Source organism: Neopelma chrysocephalum, unplaced genomic scaffold, assembly GCF_003984885.1.
Source record: "Neopelma chrysocephalum unplaced genomic scaffold, ASM398488v2 Primary Assembly neopelma1_77, whole genome shotgun sequence".
Classification (NCBI taxonomy): Eukaryota; Metazoa; Chordata; class Aves; order Passeriformes; family Pipridae; genus Neopelma; species Neopelma chrysocephalum.
The window spans coordinates 2,715,796-2,743,181 of NW_020897738.1; the positions used below are offsets into that span (position 1 = coordinate 2,715,796).

General features: G+C 40.8%; 3 protein-coding genes across 11 annotated transcripts in view; 2 read left to right on the plus strand and 1 right to left on the minus strand.

Moving 5' to 3' along the window:
* KNTC1 (kinetochore associated 1) overlaps positions 1-173 on the minus strand; it is a 34,889-nt gene extending 34,716 nt beyond the window's left edge. Inside the window, exon 1 of one of the 2 annotated variants that reach the window (XM_027689521.1) lies at positions 155-173. The gene's annotated coding sequence lies outside the window, so the exon portion shown is untranslated. Of the gene's footprint in view, positions 1-115; positions 122-154 lie in introns of those variants that run through there. The other variant, XM_027689522.1, reaches the window with a different exon arrangement.
* Positions 174-364: 191 nt separating this feature from the next.
* Positions 365-14,413, plus strand: RSRC2 (arginine and serine rich coiled-coil 2). 4 transcript variants are annotated; one of them, XM_027689551.1, is made up of 10 exons: positions 365-500; positions 3,286-3,445; positions 3,967-4,010; positions 6,564-6,776; positions 7,720-7,863; positions 11,203-11,325; positions 11,423-11,502; positions 12,120-12,352; positions 13,113-13,202; positions 13,771-14,413. In XM_027689551.1, the coding sequence occupies exons 2-10, from the start codon at positions 3,362-3,364 to the stop codon at positions 13,948-13,950; spliced, it is 1,191 nt and encodes a 396-aa protein (XP_027545352.1). In that variant the 5' UTR covers positions 365-500; positions 3,286-3,361; the 3' UTR covers positions 13,951-14,413. The 4 variants fall into 4 exon arrangements, with proteins under 4 accessions (XP_027545352.1, XP_027545350.1, XP_027545351.1 ...); XM_027689549.1 differs by having other exon boundaries at positions 6,586-6,776; XM_027689550.1 differs by lacking the exon at positions 365-500 and adding an exon at positions 792-809 and having other exon boundaries at positions 6,586-6,776.
* Positions 14,414-14,824: 411 nt separating this feature from the next.
* On the plus strand, positions 14,825-27,386 carry ZCCHC8 (zinc finger CCHC-type containing 8). Of its 5 annotated transcripts, none has more exons than XM_027689545.1 (15): positions 14,825-15,031; positions 15,905-15,947; positions 16,509-16,583; positions 17,108-17,213; positions 17,872-17,949; positions 18,255-18,358; positions 19,739-19,804; positions 20,800-20,863; positions 21,423-21,565; positions 22,241-22,383; positions 23,187-23,302; positions 24,201-24,284; positions 24,743-24,857; positions 25,601-26,199; positions 26,503-27,386. In XM_027689545.1, the coding sequence occupies exons 1-15, from the start codon at positions 14,869-14,871 to the stop codon at positions 26,689-26,691; spliced, it is 2,088 nt and encodes a 695-aa protein (XP_027545346.1). In that variant the 5' UTR covers positions 14,825-14,868; the 3' UTR covers positions 26,692-27,386. The 5 variants fall into 5 exon arrangements, with proteins under 5 accessions (XP_027545346.1, XP_027545344.1, XP_027545342.1 ...); XM_027689543.1 differs by having other exon boundaries at positions 25,601-25,989; positions 26,281-27,386; XM_027689541.1 differs by having other exon boundaries at positions 14,826-15,031; positions 25,601-27,386.

The window sequence follows — 27,386 nt, forward strand, 5'->3', positions numbered from 1 at the left end:
GCCCCCGATCCCCTGCTCTTAGGGACCCCCTGCCCTCAGGGATCCCCTGCCCTCAGGGATCCCCCATCCTCTGACTACAGGGACTCCGTGCCCACAGGGACCCCCATCCCCTCACCGGTGACCCCCCGCGCCATCAGGGACCCCGTTCCCTCACCAGTGACCCCCCGTGCCCTCAATGCTCCCCGATCCCCTCACGGCGCCCCCTCGGCCACTCCGTCAGGTTTCAATTTGGCGGGAGCCGGCACGGCTGCTACGGGAAGTGGCGGCGGTCAAACCTCCCGCGAACGCGCCCGCGTCGTCCCCGCGATCCCGCCCGCTCCTCCCCGGCCCACAAAGCACCGCGGTCCCCCGCTCCCCCCCGCCCCTCGCTCCATCCGGGCACTGCGCTGAGGGCGGGCGGGGCTGTTTCGAGCGCTGTTGCCGCGGCAGCCGAGCGAGGTCGAGCCTCTCCGAGGACGTGCTGAGGGCCGGCGGCGGTCCCCGGGCGCTCGGTCATGGCGGTGAGCGGCGGCCGCCGGCGAGGTTTGGGAGCGGGGGGAGCGGGGAAGGGGCTGCGGGGGAGGAGAAGCCGGGTCGGGCCGGGTCGGGAGCCGTGTGCGCGGAGGCACAAAATGGCGCCCGCCGCGCCTTGGGCTGCGGCGCCATGATGGGCTCGGGGAGGGGCAGCCGCGCTGCGCCCGCTGCCGCGATCCCGGGCTCCAGAAGTTTCTGCTCCGGGCTCGGGAAGAGAAGAAGAGTCCCTGAAATCGAGGAGCTGTGGTCCCCTGGCTGCGGGGAGAAGTGGTGTGGAGATACGGGCGTTTCTCATGGGGACTGTGGCGCGCAGCTTCCCAGTGAGGGGAGCGATTTGGTGTCTGTGCCATGCTCGGGTTTCGCTTATTTTTTCCTTGCCCTATTATTTGTGTTTGGTCACAGGTCTTATATATATTTCCTGAATTATTCACACCCATCCTGCTTTCTATAATTAATACCGATAAGAACCGCCTCTGCTGTAGTTACCATTGCTCCTCATGTTCAAGAAGGTTTGATGTGGCCTGGTAACGTATAAAGGTGTTTGACCCGTTAATGAGGTGAAGAACCAATAAGAGCTACCAAAGAGTCATCAAACTTAAAGTGGTTAATTTTTTCGAAGGTTATTCAGTAGACTTGAGTGCAAAAAATAAGAACCCAACAAACAAAGCAGGCTTGAAAGTGATAAAACTTTTTAAAGTTGACTTCGAGCATTTTGTGGTGTCTAACCTGGTAGCTAAAAGTTCTTGTTTTGAAATTTTGAAACAAATTTTCAGTTTGTGGTGAAACAGAAAGAGGAGAACTTAAACTTCTGGAGAAAATGAATCTCTTTTTTATTATTTTTTTTGTTTGCTTATATAGCTTAGCCTGTTAAGATGTTTTTCTGTTAAAGGACTTGAAGAATTGAGTGGTTTTGCACTGATTGAAGGCACTGTCTTTGAGGTTCCTCTGAAGTGTAGGCAAGGGGCTTGTTCAAAGTAACACTGAGCCTGTGGCCAATCTAAGAACTGACAATAATCTCACTGAACTCTGGCAGCTTTTTTATTGCTGGTTTGTTTTTTGTCGCACTGAGATTTCCCTCAGGTGCAGAGCACAAGGGCATTAAAGAGCAGCACTGTGTGCAAATAATGAGACTGGGAGCCTTGGAAAAGGTGGCAGTGGGCTCAGTTTCAGCTGGATAATGTGTTTAAGATCCCAGCTAACTTACACTCTTAACTGTTTCTCTCCTTCTCAAGTAGCTTTAAAATGTAAATATGTAGACATCTTAAAATTCCTTTGAAAATTCTTCTAACTGAGACTTTTTGAAACCTTAGATGGGGAGGGGGGAGGTGTAGATAAACAGATGATAGGTAGGTGTGGAATGCCAGGTATTATGATGACAAATAGGGGAGTCCTTCCTGCTATCTATCTAATGTGCTAAAGTTTTTGGGAAGGTGTGTGAGGCATTAATAGTATTTAGAAGTGTCACTGGGACTAAAGCTCTGCTGCAGGTCCAGTCCTAAGCTGTCAGTGCTCAGCTAGATCTGTGTGTACCATGCAAATGGAGAAGTGAACAGCTGCTTTATATCTTGAAATGTTATTATAGATGCAAATTAATAAAGAATTGGCCAGATTAAACAGGACCAGCTGAAATACAAATCCATATATTAACCTGTTGCATGTAATAAAGAAGTTCTGCCATTAATACACAATATATTAATGACAACCTGTTGAGGTTTAAGGAAAAGTAGCTGCTTTGTTTTCAAAGTAATGGATATAAACCAAATTTTGAGAGGTTTTCACCTGTCGTGTTCAGTTTGCAAACAGTTTTTCAGTTGCAGCTGGTGGAAAACTGCAAGTTCAGGTCCTCTGCTACATTAAATTATCTTCATGAATAGCATTTCTAGGTCAAATAATGTCCTTAGTGACATCTCCTGCAGCCACAGGATGCTCAGAAGGTTTGGTTATGACTGGCATTGATGAGATCAGAGCAAGAGAGAGCAGTGAAACTGTGAAAGCATTAATGGGGCACAGTCACCTTTTCAGGGTGTCCCTTTTCCATTCCATTCCTTTCAGTGCCCTGTACACCACTTGTACTCATTTACCTCTCTTAGATAGAATCAAAGTAGTCTTGACTACACAAGATAAGTTTCTGGGTTTAGTCCTCCTACATCAGTGGAGGGAACATCTTGTTTGTGTTAGTGAAGAAAAATGTGGTATTGTTGGAACAGCTGTAAGTGACCTGTATGTGCTCACACACAAATAGATTTTTGCATAGAGACACTGTTGAGGTTTTTCCTTGTTTAGAAATTAGCTGTCTAACACTAACACAATGCACCTAATTTTATTTCTCTTCAAAGTTCATTCCATGCTTCAAAATAGTGTGGGGATTTTGGGAGGTCAGTTAGATCTGTTGGTCAGCAGTGACCTTGAGTAATCTTAGTAGTGGGAATGTTAAAAGGTGATTGACCTGCAAACACCATTTAGAGGAAACTGTGCATCAGTTTAGTCTTCCTGATACTCTCAAAAGCACATCGAAAAAGTAAAGTCTAATGTAGTGAGAGAATAAAATGTTATTCTCTATTAGTTCTCTTTATTAAAGTCTTAAAAAATCAATCTGTACACGGTGCAGTGCAAGCCTACAAGCTGCTGCCTAACTGTGGGATGGCCACTCACAGCATTGTCTTTGCAGAAAAGAAATGAGGTGTATCTTCAGAGGAAGTACAAAGTAAGTAGTTTTTCTCAGTTTTTCAGCCCTAAGCTTCTGGTTTTTAAACATTCTGTCCTCATGTGCAGGGTAGTGACACAGAACGAGATGGAGTAGCCCCAGAAAAATCCTCTCCAGAAAGAGAGAAGAAAAAGGAACAATCTGATGCCTCTTCTGGTTCTCCCAGAACATCAAAGCATCATTATTCCAGATCCCGCTCACGGTCAAGGGAGAGAAGACGGAAGTCAGGTATGGTTTTCATTACAGCATAAATTTCTTGGAGAACTGAGTTCTCTTTGAGACCATTTTGGAAAAAATAGACAGACTTAGCTCTGATAACCTTTTAGAATTGGGGAAAACATTCAGCTGTGAACTTTGGGTTTGTGTCTTAAATGTGTTCTGTTGAAACTGCTGAGGAAAAAATTCTTGTCAGTGGGGAGAGGGGACATGGTCGGATCACAAAGAGGAAACCGATGCTGTTTTGTCTTGATTTTAATTAGAAATGCTTAGATTGGGATACTTTTGCATAGTTGGAACAAAAATAAGGGTACCTGGCAAAAGAATGTGACTGGAGTAGCACATGGGTTAGTTTGTTGCTGTCCCAGCTTAAGTAAATGCAAAAAACTGGGGCTACCAGAGTTTGCAGAGTAGATACTCAAACAGTGCTGTATGTTTTCTAACTCTTGACTTTGGAGGGTGGAATAACTGAAAGGAACTTGAAAGATCTCCTCTTTAACCTGGTAAATGACAGTAAATGTTTTCTTCTCCAGATACCGAAGGAAGAAAACACAGAAGCCGGAGCAGAAGCAAAGAGGTAATTAGCACTTTGTAGTGTTTAGGTAATTGTACATCGTAAAAAGTATCTTGTAGTAATGCACATATGTGTAAACCTATAGAAATGACTTTATGGTAAGTACAAGAAATTGAGAACTTAAAGCTTAAAAATGGATATGGAGAGCCTTTCATAGTGAAGCATGATTGCAGCCATCATGTTGACAAGGTAATAGTTTGATAGAAAAATGCTTTCAGAAACTAGTAACTTAATTTCTTTCTTTTTTTTTTTATTTTTGTGGAAACAGCCAAAAGAAAGAGTTCATGTGGAGAAGTAGAATGGTGTTCTTGATGACTTTCACAGAGCTTCCATTATCCAAAAGCCTTGGGTGGCTTTGTTCCTGGCCAATGTTCAGGACTTTCAATAAAACATACCCATCTACTTAAGGCTATTAAAAAATATTTCCCCACCTGACTGAGCTCTGATTATAACATCTTTTAACTGTGAAAACTGTCTTAACTTGACAGACAAGCTGAGTCAGCTGGAAATGGGACAGAAGCAGCAAAAATTTCAGAAGGCTGTCTCTTAAATAAAAGTGTGTGTGTATAGAGGGGAGTGAGAAGAGACAGCATCAATAACACCTTAAAAATAACTGGCTCACACACCAGAGAAGAGATTAAACAAGCAAACCAGGAGCATCCATATAGTCACAAAGAAGCTTAAGCCATGTGGGGACAGATGAGGGACTTTAACTTCTAACCCGGGTCAGGAACTTCTCCTTCCCTCATTCCAATGGAAGCTCTGTTTAAAAAAAAAAAAATAAAGGAGGAAAGAAAAGCAAAATCTAGGCGAGTTTTTGTGAAATTGAATAATCTCTTGTCCAGCTCACATGATAACATTTCTATAATAAATCATACTCAGCGTGCTAATGCGCGAAGAGACTGAACTGAAGACGCTGCAGACTCAGATAGCAAAATTATAAGCCTACTTCATGATAAGGTAACTATTAGTCATTCAAACTCATATTTCCCTTAAAAATATCTTAAATCCTTACGGGATATAGTGGTGGTTTATTACTAAGTGTGTGTCTGAAAGATGGGATTTAAAAGAAAAATTTCTAAGCATCTCTTTAATGATTGAAAAGCACTTAAAATCCTGTGCAGTGTTTTGCCATGTTGTTGGATCTGATCTTACACAGGTTATTGAGCAGCTTCTGAGTTTCACAGAGTGAACAGATGAGAAATGATGTCCCACAGTAGGTGTGCTGTTGTCACTCATTTGCAAGATTAAGCTCTGTCTGTAGACTAAATACTGAATATCAGTAATTCTTAATATGTATATCAGAACAACTACTTATGTAAATATATACTTAATGTAGAGGTAACCTGCAGATGTGTTTTTATGTAGTATTAAAGGACTTAAGAATGAAACACTGTAAAAGCAGGAAAAAATACCTAATGTTCTTGTTTACTTGAAGAACATATTTATAAGTGGGTATATATTAATGAGTCAGAAAGACTTAGACAAGTGGGTATAAGCTAATTATAGCATCTTCTCCAGACTTACTTCTTTTGAGAGAGAGTTCTGATTGTAGGAAAGGTTTTATGAGGAGTTAATTGGTTTAGATGAGTTATAAAAAAACCCAAAACTTTTGAATAATTGGGGTTTATCTAAAATGAATGTATCATGCTTAATTTGTGACTTGAAACAGAACATTATTTAAGCATAAGACTTAAATGGGCTATGCTTTTTTGCTAGGAAGATTTCAGAATAAACTGGATATATTAAGAAAGGGTGTTGATGTCACGACTTAGTCTCTAAGGAACACACTGGCAAAAATCTGGCCTGACCTTGCTAAATATTTTTGGCATTGCAGCTATAAAAAGGAATCTTTTTTTTTAAGAGGCACTGCAGGAAGAAATTGCGGTGTAGTGGAGCAGCATAGCTGTAATTTAAAACTGCTGGGGGAAGTCTGAGTGATGCGTGTTAGCTTTAAATACAAAAATGGGATGTCAACCATGTAACTTAATATTTTGCCTTTTAAAAACTCTTGGAAGTTCCTTGCTGACTGAAAAGAGCTTTGCTCTAAAAATTAATTACCTGATGATGGATAAATGTTTTTTCGTTCTAAAAGCAAAATAGTATGTCTGCAACTATGTATGGGTTTAAGGAACTTTCTGTATGGAAGGATTAGGCAAATATTAAATATTTCACTGCAAATGTGAGTGTTTATATATATGCATATTCATACATTGTTAGGTTCTTAAAGATAGGAACTTATTATGTGCTTGGAATGGAGACAGTAACTGAAAATGATAGTTGCTTTTGTTCCAATGCGGTGAACTCATATATGGAAACACTGTAAAGATACCTTGATGGATGCTCTAGAAATCCTTTATAGACAGTGGGGAGGAGGGAAAAGGGGAAAAATTCTAGGATGCATTTACAGCTTTGGGTAGTTGGTGGCCTTAGGCAAAGCAGCCATCACTCATGATTGAGTCACACTCCTAAGGTTACTAATGTTGCATCACAACTTATCATTTTTATCTTCTGATACCCATACTAACTCTCTTTGTTGCACTATTTTCCTGAAAGAACCAACTTCTTCTTAAAACAGGCAAGAAGACATGAATCCAAAGAGAAGTCCTCCAAGAAGCACAAATCTGAAGACCACAATGACAAAGAACATTCTTCTGACAAGGGCAGAGAGAGCCTAAATTCATCTGAAAATGGTGAGGAGAGACATAAACGCAAGGAGAGAAAGTCATCCAGAGGGAGGAGTCATTCCAGATCCAGGTCTCGGGAAAGGTGAGTTGGTCCATGGGATTGTTCTGGAAGTGCATTTGCACAAGCAGTGGCTGGAATTAGTGTAGGCTTGTGAAGTACAGCTCAGCTCCATTCCTGACCTGGTTTAAAGCATCACTTTGGGCTGCACATTTCAGTTCTCATGGGGTGCATTTGCTGCTGGTTTTTTTGCAGATTGATTCTGAGTAAAAGTATAAAATATCTCCAAGGCTTTATATAGGGGATGTGTCTCATGTTTATACTTGGTATAGAAACTATTAACAGGGCCTCCTAAACGTACCCTGTTGTCAGTGACAGGAAAGCAAATGCACCTGAGCAGTGTCATGGCTCTTTACCTCCTAAATCACGAGCTTTCCAGGGGCAGTGCTGGCCAATCCTCCTTGCCTGGTAGCCCACCCAGCACACTCCAAGGACAGGAGAATTCCCTGGGACAAACAGGTTGCTGCCAGCAGAACTTTTGGCCAGCTCTGCTTTTAGCTGAGGGATCTGCAACAAACAGGATGTCAAGGAAGAAGCTTCAGCTAATGATGGGCTGATGATGTGACTCACAAGCTGAAGTTTGGGCATCTCTTCCTGTCTTAGCACACCATGGGGAGGAGCAGAGTTTTGTTGCCTCAAATTTAAGGCTCCTGCATCAGATTACTTTGGCTTTGTATTTGTTTTGAGATGTACTCTTTAGTGAACAGTTACAAATAGCAATATTGGAGTATGGCTGTTTACACAAACTGTGGAGTTCCCCTGTTGTGGCAGGTGGGAGCCTTCAGTTCTTTCCCCATTTCACCCCTTAATGTGCTCTAGGCACGAACTCTTGCATGTGTAGTTTGCAGTCTCCCCACCCTGCCCTGATGCATTTTGCCCTGTGGTGACAGGCCTGTGTGTCAGTCCTTAAGCAGAAGTTGCATTTAAAGCTGGGAACATGTGTAAGAATTTGGGCCGTGTGTTTCAGACGTCACCGTAGCAGAAGCCGTGATAGGAAAAAATCCCGATCCCGCAGCAGAGAGAGGAAACGGCGGATCAGATCCCGATCTAGATCCAGATCCAGACACAGACATAGGAGCAGAAGTAAAAGCAGAACTAGGAGTAGAAGCAGGTGAGTGTTACCTTCCATCTGTGCTCAGTGGTGGCGTTTGGTTGGACATTCTCTGGGGGGCTGATGTACTGGAGAGTGGTGGATTTGCCAGTTCCCGTCTGTTCAGTGCAGCCGAATGTGTTTGGCTTTTTCTCAGCTGTGCTGATGCAGTGGGTGAAGGGCTGGGTGTTCACATACTCTTACGGAAACATTTGTCCTGGATAGCTCAGACTCCAGCTTTTCATAGCATGATTTCTTGTCAGCAATTAAAAATGCTTAACTAGTTATTTTGGAGATATCTTATAAAACATCATTTTAGAACTTTTGGCTCATAAAGTAAGGAAAATAAATAGTAAAGATAGAAAGTAAATAGTATTTTGAGTAGTAATAATTGCCACAGCTCAAGCTCTTCTTGGTTTCTTATATCACAACTGAACTTAGCATTTCAATATCCTATTTAAAATAGTATTTAAGTGGTAAAAACTGAAGGATAAGATACAGCTGACCCTTTCCTGTGTTGGATACAACAGTAGTGTGGTTGGTGTACTGCTGTATTTATCCCCCTAGTTTGGGTATATATATCAGAAAAGGAAAGTTTAACTGGGAGTCACAGACTGTCAGAGCAGATACAACGATCAGAAGCTAATCCTGATCAGCTCCACAAAGTTGACTTAAGTTTCCTGTGAAGTGACACAGTGAATGTGTTGTTAAGGTGAATTTTGAATCAGGTGGACTATTTCTTATCTGAATGTACTCTTCCATGTTAATCATTAACTCCTCTTTGTCAAGTTCAACTTGAGAATATTTATGATGTTAATTTTTCTCCCTGTCTTGGGTGCTTCCATTTCTTCCTTAAATTGTAGGAGCACAGATTGAACCACTCAGCTAGACACACATTGGCTTATTGTGGGTCTGTTTGACAGAATTGACATCCATACCTCACCTGGCATGTGCTAGAGTTGAGGTTTTCATCACTGAATAGAAGGAAATGTTTTCCAATGCTGATAAATCAGTATTGTGGTGTAGAGTTCTGAGTCTGTCTGTGTGTATCACCTTTGCATTCATAATGCCCTGCAGGATTTTCTGAATGACTAAGCTGAAATATGACTGAATGACTACTACAGATCTGGTTTTTCCCTCCTACTCATTGGAAGTAGTTTGAATGCAAATCAGTGACCCTCCAGAGCTCCCAAGGAAGTGTTGACAGTGTTCTAGTTCATGTAGTAGTGTTTTAAATTGCATATTTAAAGGGTGTAGAACTTGGTTGTGACTGCTCAGCATTACAGTGGATCACTGGAGACTTAACAATCTCTCACACTCGTGTGATGCTACAACATCACTTGGGAAACTGTTAAGAAGACTTATCTTTTTGAAGAAGTAGTTGAATTACGTGGCTTGTGTCGTATTTTATTTTGACATTCACTTTCTACCAAACTTCCAGCTGGGGTGAGTAGAGCTGAGTCTGCAGTTGGTACATGTTACTTATATTTAGTGGGATTTAAGCCACCTTCAGCATGTTGTGCAAGGTTTCAGCTCCCTGTTCTTTCCAGTTCTTGTAGGTAATGTGCAGTGACTGTTTTTAAAAGTCACTTTGAACATTGTGTTTAATGGCTCCATGAAAACTTCACAGCCCAGAATAGATTTTTTGCCACTGCAGTGGAATTCAAATTACCTGAAACAGAACATCAAATATGGGAAGAGAAAGTAAGAGATAGTCACGGCTTAGGAATTTCTTCAGCTGGAAACAGGCCTTGTTGGATAGTCATGGTCACACTGCAAGAATCCTTTGAAGTACTATTTTTTTCTTGCAAATCCTAGAGAATTCCAGTAAGTGAGGCATAAGAGGGTTTTTTTTAACAGTAAGTGGAACACTTTGTCAAGTTCTGGGCTCGGGTGAAGCTTTTGGAAAAAGAATTACAGGCAAACCTCAAGGAATACTCTCCACAAGCCAGATAAACAGTGTGGAAAGCTTCTCAACATAAATTCCCTCACTCCTGAAATGCAGTGTTTGTTGTGTTGGTTTGCAGGCTGTGACAGAAGCATTTGCAAACAGTAGAGCTTGACCTTCTCTTGATGGTTCTTTGCATAATCTCAAGCTCAGGTTTTCAGGTGATCTGTCCTCAGTGACATTTAAACTAATCTTTTTGTGTAGACCCTCCTGGCAGTTCTTTCATGCTGTGGCTCTGACTAAATGCTAGGTGGAAAACATGACACCATCTGCTTGTTTCAAATGGAAATACTTAAATACAAAAGCTCAAATACTTATTTCCTTGATGTTTACCAGTGCAATAAAGCATCAGACCAAAGACAAGACCAAACTACAATAGTCAGCACGGGAAAATGAAGGTATCTTTGAAACATGCATTACATCTTATCTCAGGAATGCAGATCTGTCACTTCCCAGTGCCTGAATCTGCATCTTGTCATCTTCTCTGAAAAGATAAGTCTTGCCTCCTTTGTATTCTACCAGATTTGTCATGTGAACAAGGATCTTTTTGTAACTTCATGGTGTTTGTAGATGCTGCCCAAGGTGCAAAGAGAAGCAAGAGAGTACCTGACTGCCATGTAAGGTTGCTGTTGTCATTAAGCCATTACCTCCAGTTAGCCCTTAACTCACATGGGTCAGATGATCCTGGCACAGAGAACTGCTCTAATAGTACTTTATATATGTGTATTTTGAGTGGCTGTTGTTTAGATGGGATGAAGTGTATATGGCCTGAGAATAACTCCTGCTTGGGATGAGGTGGGGAGAAGGCTGTTCAAGGAGAATTGAACTGAATATTTTGGTATTTTGCTTAAAATTACATTTTAACTGGGTGCTTTTCTGATGGTCAGGCTCCAGATAATTCATGTTCTGGTCTTCTCAGGAGCAAATCACACATTTAAACCAGGTCTCACATTCAGTGTGGCAACCTCCTTCAGACAGCTGTCCAAAGCACATTTAGGGAAGAGCTTAGAGAGGGGAGAGTAATAATAATTTCCCTAAGTACTATTCCCGTTCTTAACCTGGACCTCTTCAAAATGCTCATTATTAATATGCTTCAATGTCTCGTGGTTTTAAAGCATCCTTGTAACTTGATTATTTTTAAGTTCTCTTGGAATAGACTTTACCAGAAATTAGTTAGAAATTAGAATGTCCAGAATTAGGCATTCTGTTACAGTTGGAAATCTTGAGTTTTAACTCTCTGTTACAAGGAAATTTTGGCTGTTACACTGTCCTGGCATAATCCCTGTGAAAGCTCTTGAGACACTTCAAATTAATCATTAAGCAAATTTTTAGTGTTGTGATCAAGTCCTTTATGAATTGTTAAGCTCCACATGTACTTTGATTGGTTTAGCAACTGTAAAATTTGGTTACAGGGAGAGAAAGAAGAGAATTGAGAAGCCCCGAAGGTTCAGCAGGAGTCACAGCCGGAGTCCCAGCCCACCGCCCTTCCGGGGCCGGAACACAGCTATGGATGCACAGGAAGCATTAGCCAGGAGGTCAGGAATTGTTCGGATTTTATTGATATGTGACATAAATAAGCTCCTGATGTTGATTTTTGCATGTCTAAATGTTTTTATTTTCATGTACTTCTAGACTGGAAAGAGCAAAGAAACTGCAAGAACAGAGAGAGAAGGAAATGGTTGAAAAACAGAAGCAACAGGAAATGGCTGCAGGTAGTTCATGTGTATTATATTATTCATTAACAGGAGTGTGAGTGAAAGATAGTAGGAGTAGGCTTATTGAGAGTATCTTATTATGAGCTGAGTGTTACAGTCCTGTCCAACAAACATGCAGATTGTCTTGGTATAGTCTTGACTTGGTCCATATGCAAGAACAACAACCAGAAGGAAGAAATGTTTGAAAAAAAACAAAACCAAACCAAAAATAAGAAACGTAAAACCTCAAGAAAAATGATCAGGATTTTCTTATCACTTACTGAGTGTACAACAGAGATGTTGTGTAGTTAGGCTGAACATGATTTGTGATGGTCACTGGACCCTTTGTGCATCAGAGTTTGAAAGCTGTTTGAAAGTCTGCTCAGGGCTATTTAGAACCCTGGGGTACATTAGTTTCACTTCTGGTTTACTGAAACTATTGGACATGTGTTTCTTAATTTACAAACAACATTATTTGATCATGAATTTGTTATTTGTGCATTTTCAACTTATTTCTGTTGAAGGGAAGCATTTGGGGAGTTAGACTTTTTTTGTTTGGTTTGGGGGGATGGTTGGTTTTGGATTTTTTTCCCCTCAAAGTCCAAACTTATTTACACCAAGTTCCTTTTCTCCAGCGGCTGCAGCCACCGGAGGCTCCGTCATTAACGTCGCTGCTCTCCTGGCGTCGGGAACACAAGTGACTCCTCAGATTGCAATGGCAGCTCAGATGGCAGCACTCCAGGCCAAGGCCCTGGCAGAGACTGGAATAGCTGTTCCCAGCTATTACAACCCAGCAGCAGTGAACCCCATGAAATTTGCTGAGCAAGAGAAGAAGCGGAAGATGCTTTGGCAAGGCAAAAAGGAAGGGGTAATGTTGACTTTTTCTTGCCTTCATGAACATGTTTGGAAGGATCTTGCGTGCAGTTTAAAGATTCTTATTAATGTTATTTTCAGCAAAATTACTTTCATATCTGTCAGGAAGTTTCCCTGTTTTAACAGCAGCCTGAGGTAAAATTTTAAAATCAGGAGTTGGACTCTTGATATCAGTTGCCTGCTGATACTCTGGGAAAAATTGAGAAAATATTTCTGGTTTTGCCTTTTGACACTGTGCTGGTACAGCAGTGTTTGTTTAGGTGAGGTACCACCATGCATCAGTTACATAACAAGCTCCCTTAGCTTGTCACAGGCTGTGCCATAAAATGGGAGAAACTGCAACTGTTCCCATGGCATTGATGGGAGACGGGAGGAGGGAAGAACAACCCTGAATGCCTTCCAGGCAGTTCTTCCTGAATTGTCCTGTATATTAATTGCAATAAGCAAAGTTGTTTTTCCATAATTCACTTCAAGCATGAATTCTGACAAGGTTTCCAGGCCCTTGGAAAGAAGTACAGTGTGCCCAAGGAAGGAACATGCTTCTGATTTTGACACTGTGGTTAGGGAGACTTCCCTCTCAGCGTTCCTGTGAGGATGCTGCAGGAATGTCACGCTTGGAAACCTTTTACTTCCAGTTGTGCTTCAGAATGGGCTCATTTTTAACACTTTCTTTGCTTGCTACTGTATTGTGATATTAATGGAAACTTGCCTAAAAGTTGATACATCTTTTCTTTTTTTTTTTTTACCCTGTACAGGATAAGTCACAATCTGCAGAAATATGGGAAAAACTAAATTTTGGAAACAAGGACCAAAATGTCAAGTTCAGAAAACTGATGGGCATAAAGGTAAAGAATTCTGAATGTAATCAAGCGTATTCATTGTAGCATAATGATTTCTCTATTTATTTTAAACTCTGCCTTAACTGATAAGGATACCTAATACTACCTGATGTAGTTATGAACTTTAGGTATTTATTAAATTCAGAAGTAGCATCTAGATCTGATTCAATTAAAATTGTAGAATATATCATTATGTTTCTGGCTAACAAGACAGCTGTTGTGGTGTGGAACAACAGTTGTGGCTGTAACCAATGTTCATAATGTGATAAGCAGCATTTTGCACAGATGAGTTAATTGGAGGCATTTATTTAACTGAGTTAGAAAAAGGGTGAAGGCCTTTGTTTCTTGACAGAGAATAGAATGTTGCAGCAATAAATTCAAATAAATTTCAACACGCTGGAATAAATCAACTCAAATGCTTGAATTCTTACTAATCTAATTTTTATTAAAAATTGATTTTATTTAAATTTAATTTTTCTTTACTATTGAAATGGTTATTATTTTAAGAACAGTCATGTTTAGGACCCAGCCTCTGAACCCCCAGAGCTGATGTTGGTGTTCTCCCTGTTTGCAGAGCGAGGATGAAGCCGGATGCAGCTCCGTGGATGAGGAGAGTTACAAAACACTGAAGCAGCAGGAGGAGGTGTTCAGAAATCTGGATGCACAGTATGAAATGGCCAGATCACAGACTCACACACAGCGAGGAATGGGCTTGGGGTTCACATCTTCCATGAGAGGAATGGATGCAGTTTGAAAAAGGATAACAAAACATAAAACAGTTTTGAAGTTTGGGACTGTGGAAGGTTCTTGTTCACATGTTGGGTCCTTGTTCACCAAAAAGCTAGCATGGGTGTTGCATTGACTTTAATTTATTGAAAAATACGATTTTTTTTGTAAATATCAGATTAGTGATACTGGTGTTAGTGTTGTAATCAGGTTATACCCACTTCCATTAAACTTGACAGAACTAGAGAAGGACAGTATTTTTTAGTTAAAAGTTCTACTTTTCAAACAAGCAGCAGATGGGATAAACTCATATATGGATATTTCGTGTCCACTGTCTTGTGTACTTTTGTACTTTAACCTTGTACAGTTATTTTCAATTCTTGAAACATGAAAAGAAACATTGTGTAGATGTTATTTAGCAGTCTGGGCCAATAGGCACATAATCCAGTGCAGAAAAACTGGTTAATAATAAAGACATTTTTTTTCTCTAAGGTCTTACTTTATGTTAATTTGTATTGTGGACCAATCTCCAAGAGAGGTCTGGAAAATCTAAGGATTGTCAGTTTTGCTTTGGTTATTTTGAAGTGGGTAAAATAAGATTTGCACTGTGGGGCTTTAGTGTAGGACATACACTTGAAAGTAGTCACGCAGCTCCTGCCCAGTCTTTGTCTCCACCCCTCAGAAGAGAAGGAAAACCGGTGACAAAAGCGGGAGCGATGCCGGTTGTGGCGGCGGGAGCGAGTCCTCCGTTCGTTTGGTGACAACGGTGCTGCAGGGCCCGCGCCGCCTACAACTCCCAGCGTGCACCGCGCCCCGCAAGGCCGCGGGGTTTTTTGCGGAGCCGCGGTGCATGTTGGGAGCTGTAGTCCCCACCATTCGCCTCCCACCCGCCCCGCGCTTCCCGCCGCCCTTCGCCCCCGCCCCGCCCTTCCTGTGGCGGCCCAAGATGGCGGCGGAGGTGGATTTCGGGGACCGCGAGCTCTTCGAGCAGCTGGAGGGCGAGGACGAGTCGCCCTCGCCGCCCGCCCTGGACGTACCCGTGGCTCTGCTCCAGCTCTACGAGCGGCTGCGGGACCGTGATGAGACGGTGCATCGGCTGCGGGCGGAGAATATCCTGGGGGGCAGGCAGGTCCCGCACCGGGCCGGGGGGACGCGGGAGCGCTGCTGCCGCCGCCGGTTCCCTTCTGGGCCAAGCGGGCCCGGCCCTCACGGGGTCTGGCTTTTCCTCTGAGGGGAAAGACCCCTCTGTGTCCGCCGGGGCCCGGGCGCGTTCCGGAGGGCGGTGAGGGCTGAGCTCCGCCTGAGGGAGCCGTGCCCGGTTCTCCCGGGCTTCCTCAGAAGAAGCTTCCCCTCAAAACTTTAATCCTCAGGCCCGCGCCGGCTCCGCCTCAGGAGGAGGCTCAGTTCTCAGTTCTTGAGTCCTGGGGTGGCTGTTAAACGGCTGTCGATGAACTCCTGTTTTCTGTCTTCCTAGGAAAAAGAAACATCGGTGTGTTCACTTTGACAGTCCATTTTTAGCGTAGCTACAAATAATTTTAAATTGTTAAATTGTGACGGGTTCCCTAAAGGGGTTTTGGGTTCGCCACTGCAGCAGAGTGGGATCTGAAACGGGTATTGTCGTTTATTTCCCATTTACAAGTACGGATGTCTTACTGTTGCCTTTTGTTTTGTGGTGATGACAGAATTTTTTTAAAATAAAGTGTTACAAATCTGTTAATACAGCCCTAGTGCATTGTGCATGAATTGCATTGTTGGGATTGTCCCAGCTGGTCTGCTTTTTCGTATTTTTTTCTTTTCTTTTTATTGTGTTTCCTCAGCAACAAGTAGATTTGTAAATAATCTCCTGTGCGGTGAAAAGGAGGGTCTGAAATCCTGTTTGTTAGTCTGGAAAATTTTTCTTCAGTGTTTTTCTTGTTTGGTTTGGTAATTAAGGTGGGGGGGTGTCTTTCAAAGAAAATCAAATTCCTTAACCATAACTTAACATCGGGAACTTAAAAGGAAGCTGAATATTCTGACTTGTCCCAGGTATGTTAATGCTGATATTTATATGTGTGTATATATATATATATATATAAATAGAATTTGTCTGCGATAACAATCTCCCACATCTTTTTAAACCTTCTTTCCATGTCCTAGTCCCTGCTCAGTTATTGGGCTTCTAAAATGCCATTTCAGTTCTTGAAAAGTCTTTTGGAGTTGAATATCAAGGACTTAGTTGGTGTCACTGTAACTTAATTTATTTGTGTGTATCTGCCTCTTTGTGAAATGTGGCTTTTAGGGAAACAGTTTTAGTGTAAAGTTCAATCAAATGTTTCAATAAATAATAGATCTCATTTATAAGTTTACTGCAGTTATAAGAGCATGAATAGATTTCTGTTCATCCAGAATATGAGTATTTTTGTAGTGTGATGTTCTAATTTCTTTCCACCTCACACCAGCCAACCTGCTTAAAAGGAGGGTGATTAAGTGGATAGGAACTTCTTAAAAGGATAAAACTTGTATTGGCCAAACCTTCCTCTCCCTGTGGAATAAAACAGATGGGGAATATTCACTGTGACCATTGTGTGTGTCTCTGTTCTGTCCTAGTGGAATCTCAGTGGAAAACTCCAAAGTTGATGGGCCTCTCTTGCAGATTTTATTTATGAACAATGTCATTTCTAAGTAAGTATTTCCAAATAAAAAAACAATCCTTACAGGAAATGGGAATTTTTTGTTCATTTGGGTATATTAGTGCTGTGCCCAATGGATGGATGTACTTTTTATTTAATAACATAAACTTGTTAAACTGGAAAGGGAGAAAGAATAAGGGGCAATATGAAAGCAATATTGCTTTCATTAGCAATATCTGTAATTATCTGAATATCTGAAACTATCATGAAATGAATGTCACTTCCAGGATCTCGGAGTGAGTCTGAAGAGCAGTTTGAATTTCAGGAATGTTGTGGGTAAATGCAGGAAATTAAATTTTCCCTGCCTGAGTTGATTTTATGCCACATCCAGGGGGCTCTCAAATAACAGATTGTATTCACCTTGGATGGGGGTGGGAATGGGACAGCAAAGAATTTCACTGCCTCTTTTCTGAGTTCTTTAGGAAGTGGTAAATGCTTAAAAAAAAGCCATCTGGCCTTTGTTGGAGCCTTGCTCGTGTCTGATGTCTCTGTGCTGCTTCCTTCCCTCTGTTCCAGGCGGTACCGCCAAGAGATTGAAGATTTTGTTTTTAGCTTAGTTCAGAGATATGAGGAGCAGAAGAAATATGAACAAGAAAAGAAACACCTGAACGCTAAACCCCAGGTACTTCCAAATTCAAATTGTTCTCAGATGTTCCTTCTCTCACATCTTTCTAGTGGGAACATTGAAATGCTGCACTGCTAAATAGTAACAAAACTCAAGTAACAAATGTTGTGTAACCATTCGTGCCAAAAATAGAGCCCAGGATAAAGAAAAGATCTTTTCTGCCTGTGAAAATGCTTCTTTGGAATTTCAGTCAAGGCAAATTAAGAAGTTGGTTTAAATAATCAAGAAAAGACTGCAAAATATAAACTTAATGCATCCTCTTCTGGTGTATTTGGCCCAACTCTGAGTGTATGTAAGAGAATATCAAACAAATTCTGAAAAATTACACTTTCTTCTCCTAGTTTAGAATTTGGAGTTTTACCCAACATTCAGTTTGAATAAATGGGTGGAATGGCAGATTTCCCTCCATCTTTCCCTGAGCTTTCTGATGAGAATGAAGATGATGTTGTGCAGCGTATTTCTCATCAAAGGAAACATTAGAAATGAGCTGTGTCATGCTTTGGACTCTGGAAAGCATCCAGACTAACGTGGACATCTCCAAAGGACAGCAGCTGAACTCCACATTCTGTGCCTTTTACAACCTTCACTAGTTCAGGAGCTCTTCTATTTACTGCTATTTCCAATTAATTCTTTTGATTTTTGCTTTTCCTGCCAGCCCTCCAGTGTTGTTTTGGAAGAGGACTGTAAAACAGCCAGCTCATCTTCTGCTAAAAAAATGAAAGAGGCTTTTAGTGTAAGTTTTTGACTGTGCTCTTCCATGGTAGGTCCGACTCTTCATTCTACATTTTTTACTGCCATTAAAATAAGATCTGTTCACTGCTATTACGCTGATAAATCAAATTTAAGTTCAGCATGTTTTGGCTACATCAGTGAAAAAAATCTTATGTGTCCAGGTGTGGGTGTGTGTTATTTGTAAATTCTTACAGAATGGGGGAAAAAGCCTGCAGTTATTTCAAGCAGTGTAAATGTATAGAAATGCTACAGATCTCACCTAAATACTGACACATTTCTGACAATTCTCTGACTTTTTCTCTGCAGGTTGTAGGAAGTGTTGTGTATTTTACCAATTTTTGTCTCGATAAACTGGGACAGCCCATATTAAATGAGAATCCACAGCTGACAGAAGGATGGGAAATCCCAAAGTATCCTGTTTGCTAAAACATCTTTATTCTCTCTGTTTGTCAAAGCCAAAGAATTCCAGTTGGTAAATTGAACTCCAGTTCTCTTCAGTAGATTTTATGTTTCTGTCGAAACCATATCAGTCATTAGAGATGGAAGGTTTTAATGAGTCATTAATGGCTTTTTCACTCCAAAGCAATAAGTATTTTGATATGATTGACTTGTTGATTTTTAGGCTTATCCTTGGGAAGAGTGAATGCTTTATGCCTGTAAATACTTCTTGTGAATTTAGGAATTTCCTGGGCCAGTCCCTGACTAGGTTTGAAATGACAACTCCTTGCAGGTTGAATAAGTTTTCTACCTCTATAAAAGGGAGAAGAAAAGGGTTTGGCAAACTCAAATATCCTGTGAGATGGTTTTTCTATTAAAATGGACTTATGGAATGCTCTTAACATGCATCCATGTGGTTCTTTACTGTTTATTAAAGCCACTGTTTGAAAGGGGGAGTTGAGGGAAACATTGAAAAAAGTTGGGAAGTGTTGAAATATTTCTTAATACAGTTGTCTCCCATGGCAAAAAGAAATGAGACAAGAAATTTCAGAAGTAACACATCCCCAGATTTCCAGTATTGCTTCAGCCCTGGAAATATTCAGGACAAGAACCAATTTCCCAGTTCACTTCTGCAATATCTACTTCTCAAGTTTTTATTAAGGATCATTTCCTAGTGTTTAAAAATCGCTTGTACCTGAACAAAAATTGCAAATTTACAATCCCCCAACCTCTGGATGAAGGGAGTAGATTCCTAACAGGGGAATTTCTCCTAAAATGCCAGGTTAAGTGTGGAAGACTTCATGACTTCCAGCCTAACTTTGATATTGTTCTTTAAATGTACTTATTGCATCTTTCTTTAGAGCTCCCAGAGATGATATTAAGCCTAAACCAGCACTTTTTTAGTGAAATGGTGCATCAGGTTCTGTCTTCTAAATGACCAAAGTACTGCACTCAACATGCAGTTTTGAAGCTCTAACAAAATGTTACCTTTTTATTAAGATTAAACAAAGTGTTATGTTTTTAATAAGATTGCTGTGAGGCATTTCAGAATTATTACCTTGAAATTTCTATCTATAAACAAGAGGGTTTTAGTTTTAGCTGATAAAGTGCTGATAAAGAGCAAAATTGGATATTGGGTACAAACTGCAGGAGGAAACAACATAAGCTCATCTTAGCAGATAGTTTAAAGTAGATTTTTTTTATAGTTTATACTCTGGATTTCATATCAAGGACCCATCTGTAACTTAATGCAGAAAAGTCAATATTCAAAGCATTATGAAGTTTTCACTGATATTTTAAACAAAATTGAAATTTTGCTTCATCCAGTAGCAGTTCCTTATTGAAATCTAAAGATATCAGCAAGTTTTCAGCCAGATTCTCTCCCTAGATGGACAAGAAATACAAGTAAAACCCAAAAGGTTTGTATTACTCTTAAATATCAAGTTTTGAGCTGAAGAGATGTACTCTGTGATGATTCCCCAGTTAATGAACCATTGGACATACTTAATGGGTTTAAATGAATTAAACCAGAGCTGAGCTTTGCAGTCTGTGGGTCTTTACTGACTTTCTTTAGGAAGGGCCTAAAACCAGTGTGTGAAAACTTTGTGAATTTTTTACTCAGTTCTTCTGTTCCTTGTCTTTTTAGTGATTAGTTTGTCATCCTTACACTGGTGTATTGTCATAATTCTTATTGTTTTATAGAGTAACTCCTGTCTGACTTATTTGATAGAATTTTAACTGATCTCAGAGATGATTGTGTGGTTTTTATAGGAGGTAAGAAGCAAAGTGAATTCAGTTTCCAGCTGACAACTGGTTTGGTGTTTGCAGCATCTAAAATCCCTGATTTCAGATGCAGAGAAGACCAGGAAAGTTTTTAGTGGGAATTTCAAAGATAAAGGGGAATGCTGAGCTAAAGTGGTTTGATTAGAAATATTACTGAATGGAAAGCAGATGGAAGAGTTGTGCCCATGGTATGGGATAGTGATGCAATACTTGGATCCCCACAGAAGGTTCTGTTTGAGTGAAGATGAAGCACAAGACACTTCACTTTGTCTCATTTTGAGGCTTCAGGAGGTTGGAGAGTGTGGGGGGCGACCCTGGACACTTATTCTGGTGCCACCCTTTCATCTCCATTTCTGGTTCCCATCCTAATTGGGTAAAAATGAATGTTGAGAAAAAAAATCTTTCTCTAAAATCTTGGTTTCCCCTCCAGTGATATTGCAAATGTTTGCTGTCATGGCAAGAATTTAGAAGGAAAGCGAAAATTGAAGGCAGCTGCAGTTCCATTCCAGGTTTTCATTGGTTTCTTTCTCAGGAAGTCTAAACTTAAAAATCTGTCAAGAACAAAAATTAAGTGCTTTTATTGAACACTGCAAAGTTGCTTTCAGGCTTAATTTGTTGTGCATTTTTTAAGCAGGCCCAAACCTCATTGTTTCAACTGTGGTTCTGAAGACCATCAAATGAAAGACTGTCCACAGGTAAAGTCATCACCAGTATTCCAAAGATTGCTGTTCTCCAAGAAATGTTTCATTTAAAAAAACATTAGAGGTGCTGGGATCAGAATGGACAAGTGGTTTTATTCATCTGGTGATTAGATTATACTGCTCATATTATAAATTCTAACATACTAAATCAGAAGGGAAATTCGTGTTGTAACATCATGGTTTGCCTCTTTTTATTCGTGGGGGAAACTTTGCTTCATCCAGTAGCAGTTTCTTATTGAAATCTGAAGTTATCAGCAAGTTTTCAGTCAGATTCTCTCGCTAGATGGACAAGAAATACAAATAAAACCCAAAAGGTTTTAACTTTGAACAATCTCCTCCTGTTTTAGAGCTCTCCAGATCCAGGGCAAATACTCCTGGGGTTTGCTGTGTGGTTTCCATTACACCTGGTTGTATCTCTGGGCTCTGTGATCAACAACAGAGCATGAGGAGGGCAGGCAGTGCTGGTTGATGTTGTAAAATATCATATTAATATATAATAATATATATAAATTGTGAATTTAATTCTAAACTTCCCAATTTTCTTGTCCCTAAGCCACGAAATGCAGCTCGGATAAGTGAAAAGAGAAAGGAGTTTTTGGAAGCCTGTGGGGACACGAGCAATCAGAACTTTCAGCAGCGTTACCACGAGGAAGAAGTAGAAGAGAGGTTTGGAAAATTTAAGCCAGGAGTGATCAGGTATCTCTTTTCCTTCCATTGGAATACCTTTTCGACCTCTGGAGTGCCAGATTTTCAAACTATGGGTTTATTGTGTTTGAATTTGCTAAATAGAATCTTGGCAAAGGTATTTTTCAGATGAAAACTCATCGCCAGCTTGGTGGTCCTCCCCTTTCCCATGGTCCTTTCCCTAATTTAGGGAGATAAATGTTCCACTTTGACTTCTCATATTGCAAATTTGTGATGATCCTAATAAACTGAAAAAAGCATGCAAAATTCTGAAAATTTGGAGCTTTGAGTGTCCCTTCCTCTCTGTTCAAAATGTTTAAAAGAATGATAGTTTTGCTTTGCAGTCTCCAAAAAAACCCCCAGTAAATTGAGTGTTAAGTTCCACCCTGCCAGTTGTAAGAGTGACATGAATCAGAAGTAGCAGGTTAAATAAGTTATTCTTGGTGTAGAATTAATTCTGTTAAAGCACGTGAGAAATGCAAAAAGTTATATTGAATATCAGAGCTGGTTTGGATCTAAAATTGTTACAGCTGGGATTGAAAAGCAACACAGTTTGAGCTAAAATTCAGCTGTTTTAACTCGACAGTGTAAAATGCAAAAAATGTTCATAACTACCTTTTGTCAGCAATTCCAGAATTTGCTGTAATTTTGTTTTCTGTTTTGTTTTGTGTTTGTTTTCTTGCTCAGTGGGGTCCTCCAGGATGCACTTGGTGTCACAGACAGGAGCCTCCCTCCCTTCATCTACCGCATGCGCCAGCTGGGGTATCCCCCGGGCTGGCTCAAGGAGGCCGAGATGGAGCACTCAGGACTTGCTCTTTATGATGGAAAAGGTGAGGAATGTGGGGCTGGAATGCACTTTTACCATGCCACCTGTCTTCTGGCTGCACCCTACCCAGGAGACAGTGAAGTGACTGGTTTGTAAACCTTCACCTTTCTCATGCAAGAGGGAGAAAGCTGCAAATCAAGTTTTTCTAGTCTCGTAAAAATGCTCCTTCTTTATCGAGCTGTGATGTAACAGTGAGACAAGTTCTGTATGATTGGATTGCACAGATGAAGGTTGTCAGTGTGATTTCACTGTTGGAACCTGGAGTTCCTGTGAAACTCTGCAGGACTTGCACATCACAGAATCACAGGGACCCACACGGATCATCGAGTCCAGCTCTTAAGTGAATGGCCCACACTGGGAACAAACCCACAACCTTGGTGTTATTGGCATCATTTCCTCTTCTCTTAGCATCATAACACTTTCTCAAGTTCAGTAACTCACTTGTCTATAGGAAGACTAAGAAGACCAGCAAGCAAACAACGTGTTTCTTGAAACCCAACTTAGAAAGTGATTTATCACCTTTTTGCTCTGACCAACGTTTATTCTGCATCTCAGAACTGTCCCTGGGGCCAAATTCTGAGGATATTAGTGGTACCTGAAGAGCAGTGCTTTTAGGAATCCCCAGTTGGGTTTCTGGGGAAGCTTCATGCAGGTGTCTGATGGATCTGGTCACTGTTACTGCCCTTGTGCATTACAAAACCTTCTATCAATACTTACATTCCAAACCCCTGTTCTTAAATCCTGTGGATTTTTTCCAGTAACTTTCAGTTCTTAATTAACATCACTAATAATTATATTTCCTTGCAGATGATGGTGGTGAAGAAGATGAAGAGTCTCCCCAACACAAAGGTATCACTTACGATGTCTCCAAGTTGGTAAATTATCCAGGCTTTAATATATCTACTCCCAGTGGTATCCCAGATGTAAGTACCTGTTCTCTGCCTTCTAAATAACATGCTGAGTGACAGTAAATGCTTTTAGTTTTAGATTTTGCATCTGACAATTTTCTTTCAACAGTCTCTTATTTTGAAGCCCCTGGTTTGGGGCTGGGGACTGTAATTTATGTGACATCGATCTGACTGATACCTGTCATGAGTCCTGGGGGTAGGTCTGGCAGTGCTTCTGTGGGGGTTAATTCCATTATGAGACCATCAGGAGCCCAGAAGGATAATTCAGTGTTTTTAAAACACAAAACTTCACACATGAATGGCTGTTCCTTCCATACATCTAAATTTTCTGAAGATGGAATAGGAAAATTACCGTGGGTGTTACAATTTCGGCCACAGAAACTGCATCAGACCAGTTACTGCACAACCTCTGCAAAGCTGTATAACAACCAGAACAAAAACAAGTCAAAGACCCACATAGTGGGTGCTCTCCTAAGCTCAGAGCACACAAAAAAAATCTGTGGGTGCTGCACTTTGATTTTCAAAAGCCTTTTAACCTGCTGGTGGTGAATTTGATCACTGATGTAATGCCTGTGGATTAAAAAGAACCACTTGAGCACTTGCAGCTTTACATTTGCCCATTTAGTGTTTTTTCATTCTTAACCAAAGTTCTATTCTCAAGTTTTTTCAAGTTTTCACTAAAAATTAAGTTTTTTCAAAATAAACCTTTTTTTGTCTGAACAGTTATTTCAAGGGGAAGTTTGTAATTGTGTTACCAATGTCCAAATCTAGTTATTACTCTGATTAATGAGGCTTTTGATGAGAAATTCATCTTGTCTTGTTAATCTCTCAATGTTTCCTTTAATTTTTACTGTTGTGTTATGGACCAACCACATGCAACATTATTTCTCTGTTTTTTTTCTCTTTGCTGTAGGAGTGGCAGATCTTTGGTTCCATCCCCATGCAGCCCTCTCAGCAGAAGGATGTTTTTGCTCAGTACCTTTCTAATTTGCAGGCGGTGAATGTATCTCCTTGTTATTATAAACCAAAAGAGTTGTCATGCAGTCAGTGTAGTTAATGATTTCTTGCTTAATATCTTCGTTTTTTGCACAAGGGGACAGAGTTTCTTGTTGATACCAAAGGGATGTGAAATCTGGCTTCTCTCTTTTACCAAAATTGCTTCATGTTTAGAATAAATTCTATCATTTAGTTAATACTTGGCACTGATTTATAAACAGTTGTGAAAAAAGGTTGCTATAAACTTTTGCAGCCTAAAAATTATCTTAGCTCCAGATTCCATAATGAAAAGCTCAGTTGCCATAGTCATGACATCCCTCAAATGTCAATGTCTGTTTACACTCTGGGTCCCTAAATCTTTATATAGTTACAAAATCCCTTTAAGTAGGTTCTTATAGCTGGAAATGTTACCCTATACAGTTTAATACTAATTCTTTTTGTTCTCTTGGATAATTTCAGCTAAGTCCAAAATCCAGCAATAAAAGGGCTGCACCTCAGTCAAAGCCTCGTCATTCAAAACGACAAAGAGAAGACAGTTTGGAGGTAGCAGCAGCTGACATGGACCTGGACTCTGGTACAGTCACTCTGCACTTTTTTTTTTCCTAGTTTCCATTTTTATTTTCAAAATAACTTGCTCTGAATTCAAACCCCAGAGTTCAAAGGAGAAGGCAGTGTGTCAGTGGTCGTTCTGGTGGTGATTAATGTCAGTGCTGACATGTGCCAGCTGTGTCCTACCCAGTGGCATTTGGCAGCTCTGCAGTGAGCACTTTGGGTTGCTGTGATTGGCACAGGGGTTGTCAGATCCCAAGCAGGAGGTTTCAGGGGTGCTCAGAGCAATTGCAATGTTAGGTCACAAATTCTGATCTCCTTACTTCAGGTATATCCCAAAAAAACTTCTTCACAGAAGGCCTCTAAATCTTTAAATATTTGGATGAAATAACGTAGAAGTTACAGGCTTTCAGCTCCTTAAAAATGAGTCGATCTCAAAGGAGGACTTAGTGTTATTTAAATGTTCAAAGAGCTGGAGAAACTTCTGGCTTTCCTTCTGGATCTGCTGTGAGGAATCCTTCAGTATGGAATGAGTTTGTTCTTAATACATTCAAGAGGGTTTTTTTTCCTTGAATAAGTAGCAGAGTAAAAATCCCCAAACCCATGATTTTGGTGGATATTAAAACCTTCACAAAGTTAATTCTGCCTCAGCTAAAAATCAAGGATGAGAAGACGTAAATCTGGTAGTTAATCACAACAGGGACACTTTGAGTCTTGTCCTGGTCTCAGATTTCAGGTTCTAACAGCTGTCATTTAATCTCTTTCTAGATCTGGAAGCAGCACAAAGATCCCAAACTCCCAACAGTTTTCAGTTCCAACCCCCTCTGCCACCTGGATCTCCATCCATGTCCACCCCTCCTCCCATACCCCTGGGAACACCCCCCCTCACCCCCCCTCAGCCCTCAACACCCACCCGCTCCCCTGTGCCCAGGACTGCTCCACTGAACCCCTCCAGTGATATTCCTCAGCCCAAAATAGTGGACTCTGTCATGGATGAGGACACCCTGACCTTGGAGGAGCTGGAGGAACAGCAGAGGTTGATCTGGGCAGCTCTGGAGCAGGCAGAGAGCACCAACAGTGACTCTGATATCCCTGTGGACACACCTTTAACTGGGAATTCCGTTACATCCTCACCATCCAGGAATGAGATGGATCTTGTTGCAGAAGGCAGGTCACCTGAGAAGGTGATCAGAGTAAAAACTGAGTTTTCTGACATGAGCGACCAGATACCAGAAAATGAACATTCTATAACTAGTCCTAATCCAGGAGACACTTTACTTGTCATAAAGGAAGATCCCGATAATGCAGTTTCTGAAGGCATGTTGGATAACACCATTCCTGCTCCCAACCCCGAGGTGGATGATGGGGAAAATACAGGAGAGAATAAAGTGACCACAAGCACTTGGTCACCTGCAAAAAAATCTAGTCTTGTTCCTGACATGAGCAAGTTTGCAGAAGGCAGGTCACCTGAGAAGGTGATCCGAGTAAAAACTGAGTTTTCTGACGTGAGTGACCAGATAGCAGAAAATGAACATTCTATAACTAGTCCTAATCCAGGAGACACTTTACTTCACTTGAAGGAAGATCCCGATAATGCAGTTTCTGAAGGCATGCTGGACAACACCATTCCTGCTCCCAAACCTGAGGTGGATGATGGGGAAAATACAGGAGAGAATAAAGTGGCCACAAGCACTGAATCACCTGGAAAAAAATATAGTCTTGTTCCTGACATGAGCAGGTTTGCTGAAGGCATAACACCGTTTGAGTTTGAAAACATGGCAGAGTCCACAGGGGTTTATCTACGGATAAGGAGCTTGTTAAAAAACTCCCCAAGAAACCAGCAAAAGAAAAAGACTTAAACCTTAACTGGTCTTCCTTGTTTTCTTATGTCCAAATCCCAGCTTCCTTCTGCTTCCTCCTCCAGTTTTACAAACTCAGATGACCTTCCTCATCCTCTGGTGGGAAAGAGAAAACCTTGACAAATACATTTCTGCCCCGTTCTTCCTTGGAATTGAAGTCAGTGCAGAGCTTCCACATTGACCAGGACCACCAATGCAGCCAGAAAATGTAGAATTTTCCCAAATTCCACTAAGGAATAACAGGACTGTTGATTTGTTAAGAGCATTTTACTTGCCAATACTCAACACTCTAAAAAGAGGAGTTTGTGGTTTGGTGTTCATTACTTTGGCTAAGATTTATATTGTCCTTGAGTTTCAGGTGGATTGGTGATTTTTTTAATATCTGTCCTTTGTACAATAATCTACATTTTATACATTTTGCTAATTATCCTGTAGATAAGTTTAATATATTCAGAATGTTTTTAAAAGGGTCTAATGTTAAGATTTCCCACATCAAAGTCCTGGCAACTGGATGAAGATAATGGGGGATTACAGTGCTATTTTCACCAGTTCAAGTATTTTTATAAATTATTTATGTGGGTCTGTTTTAATTACCACTGTACCTTTTGTACCATCATCCTTCATGTAAACTTGCTGTACATACATGTTCGTGGTTGTGTACAGAGGTTTAATAAATGGGCTTTTAGCTAAAGAGC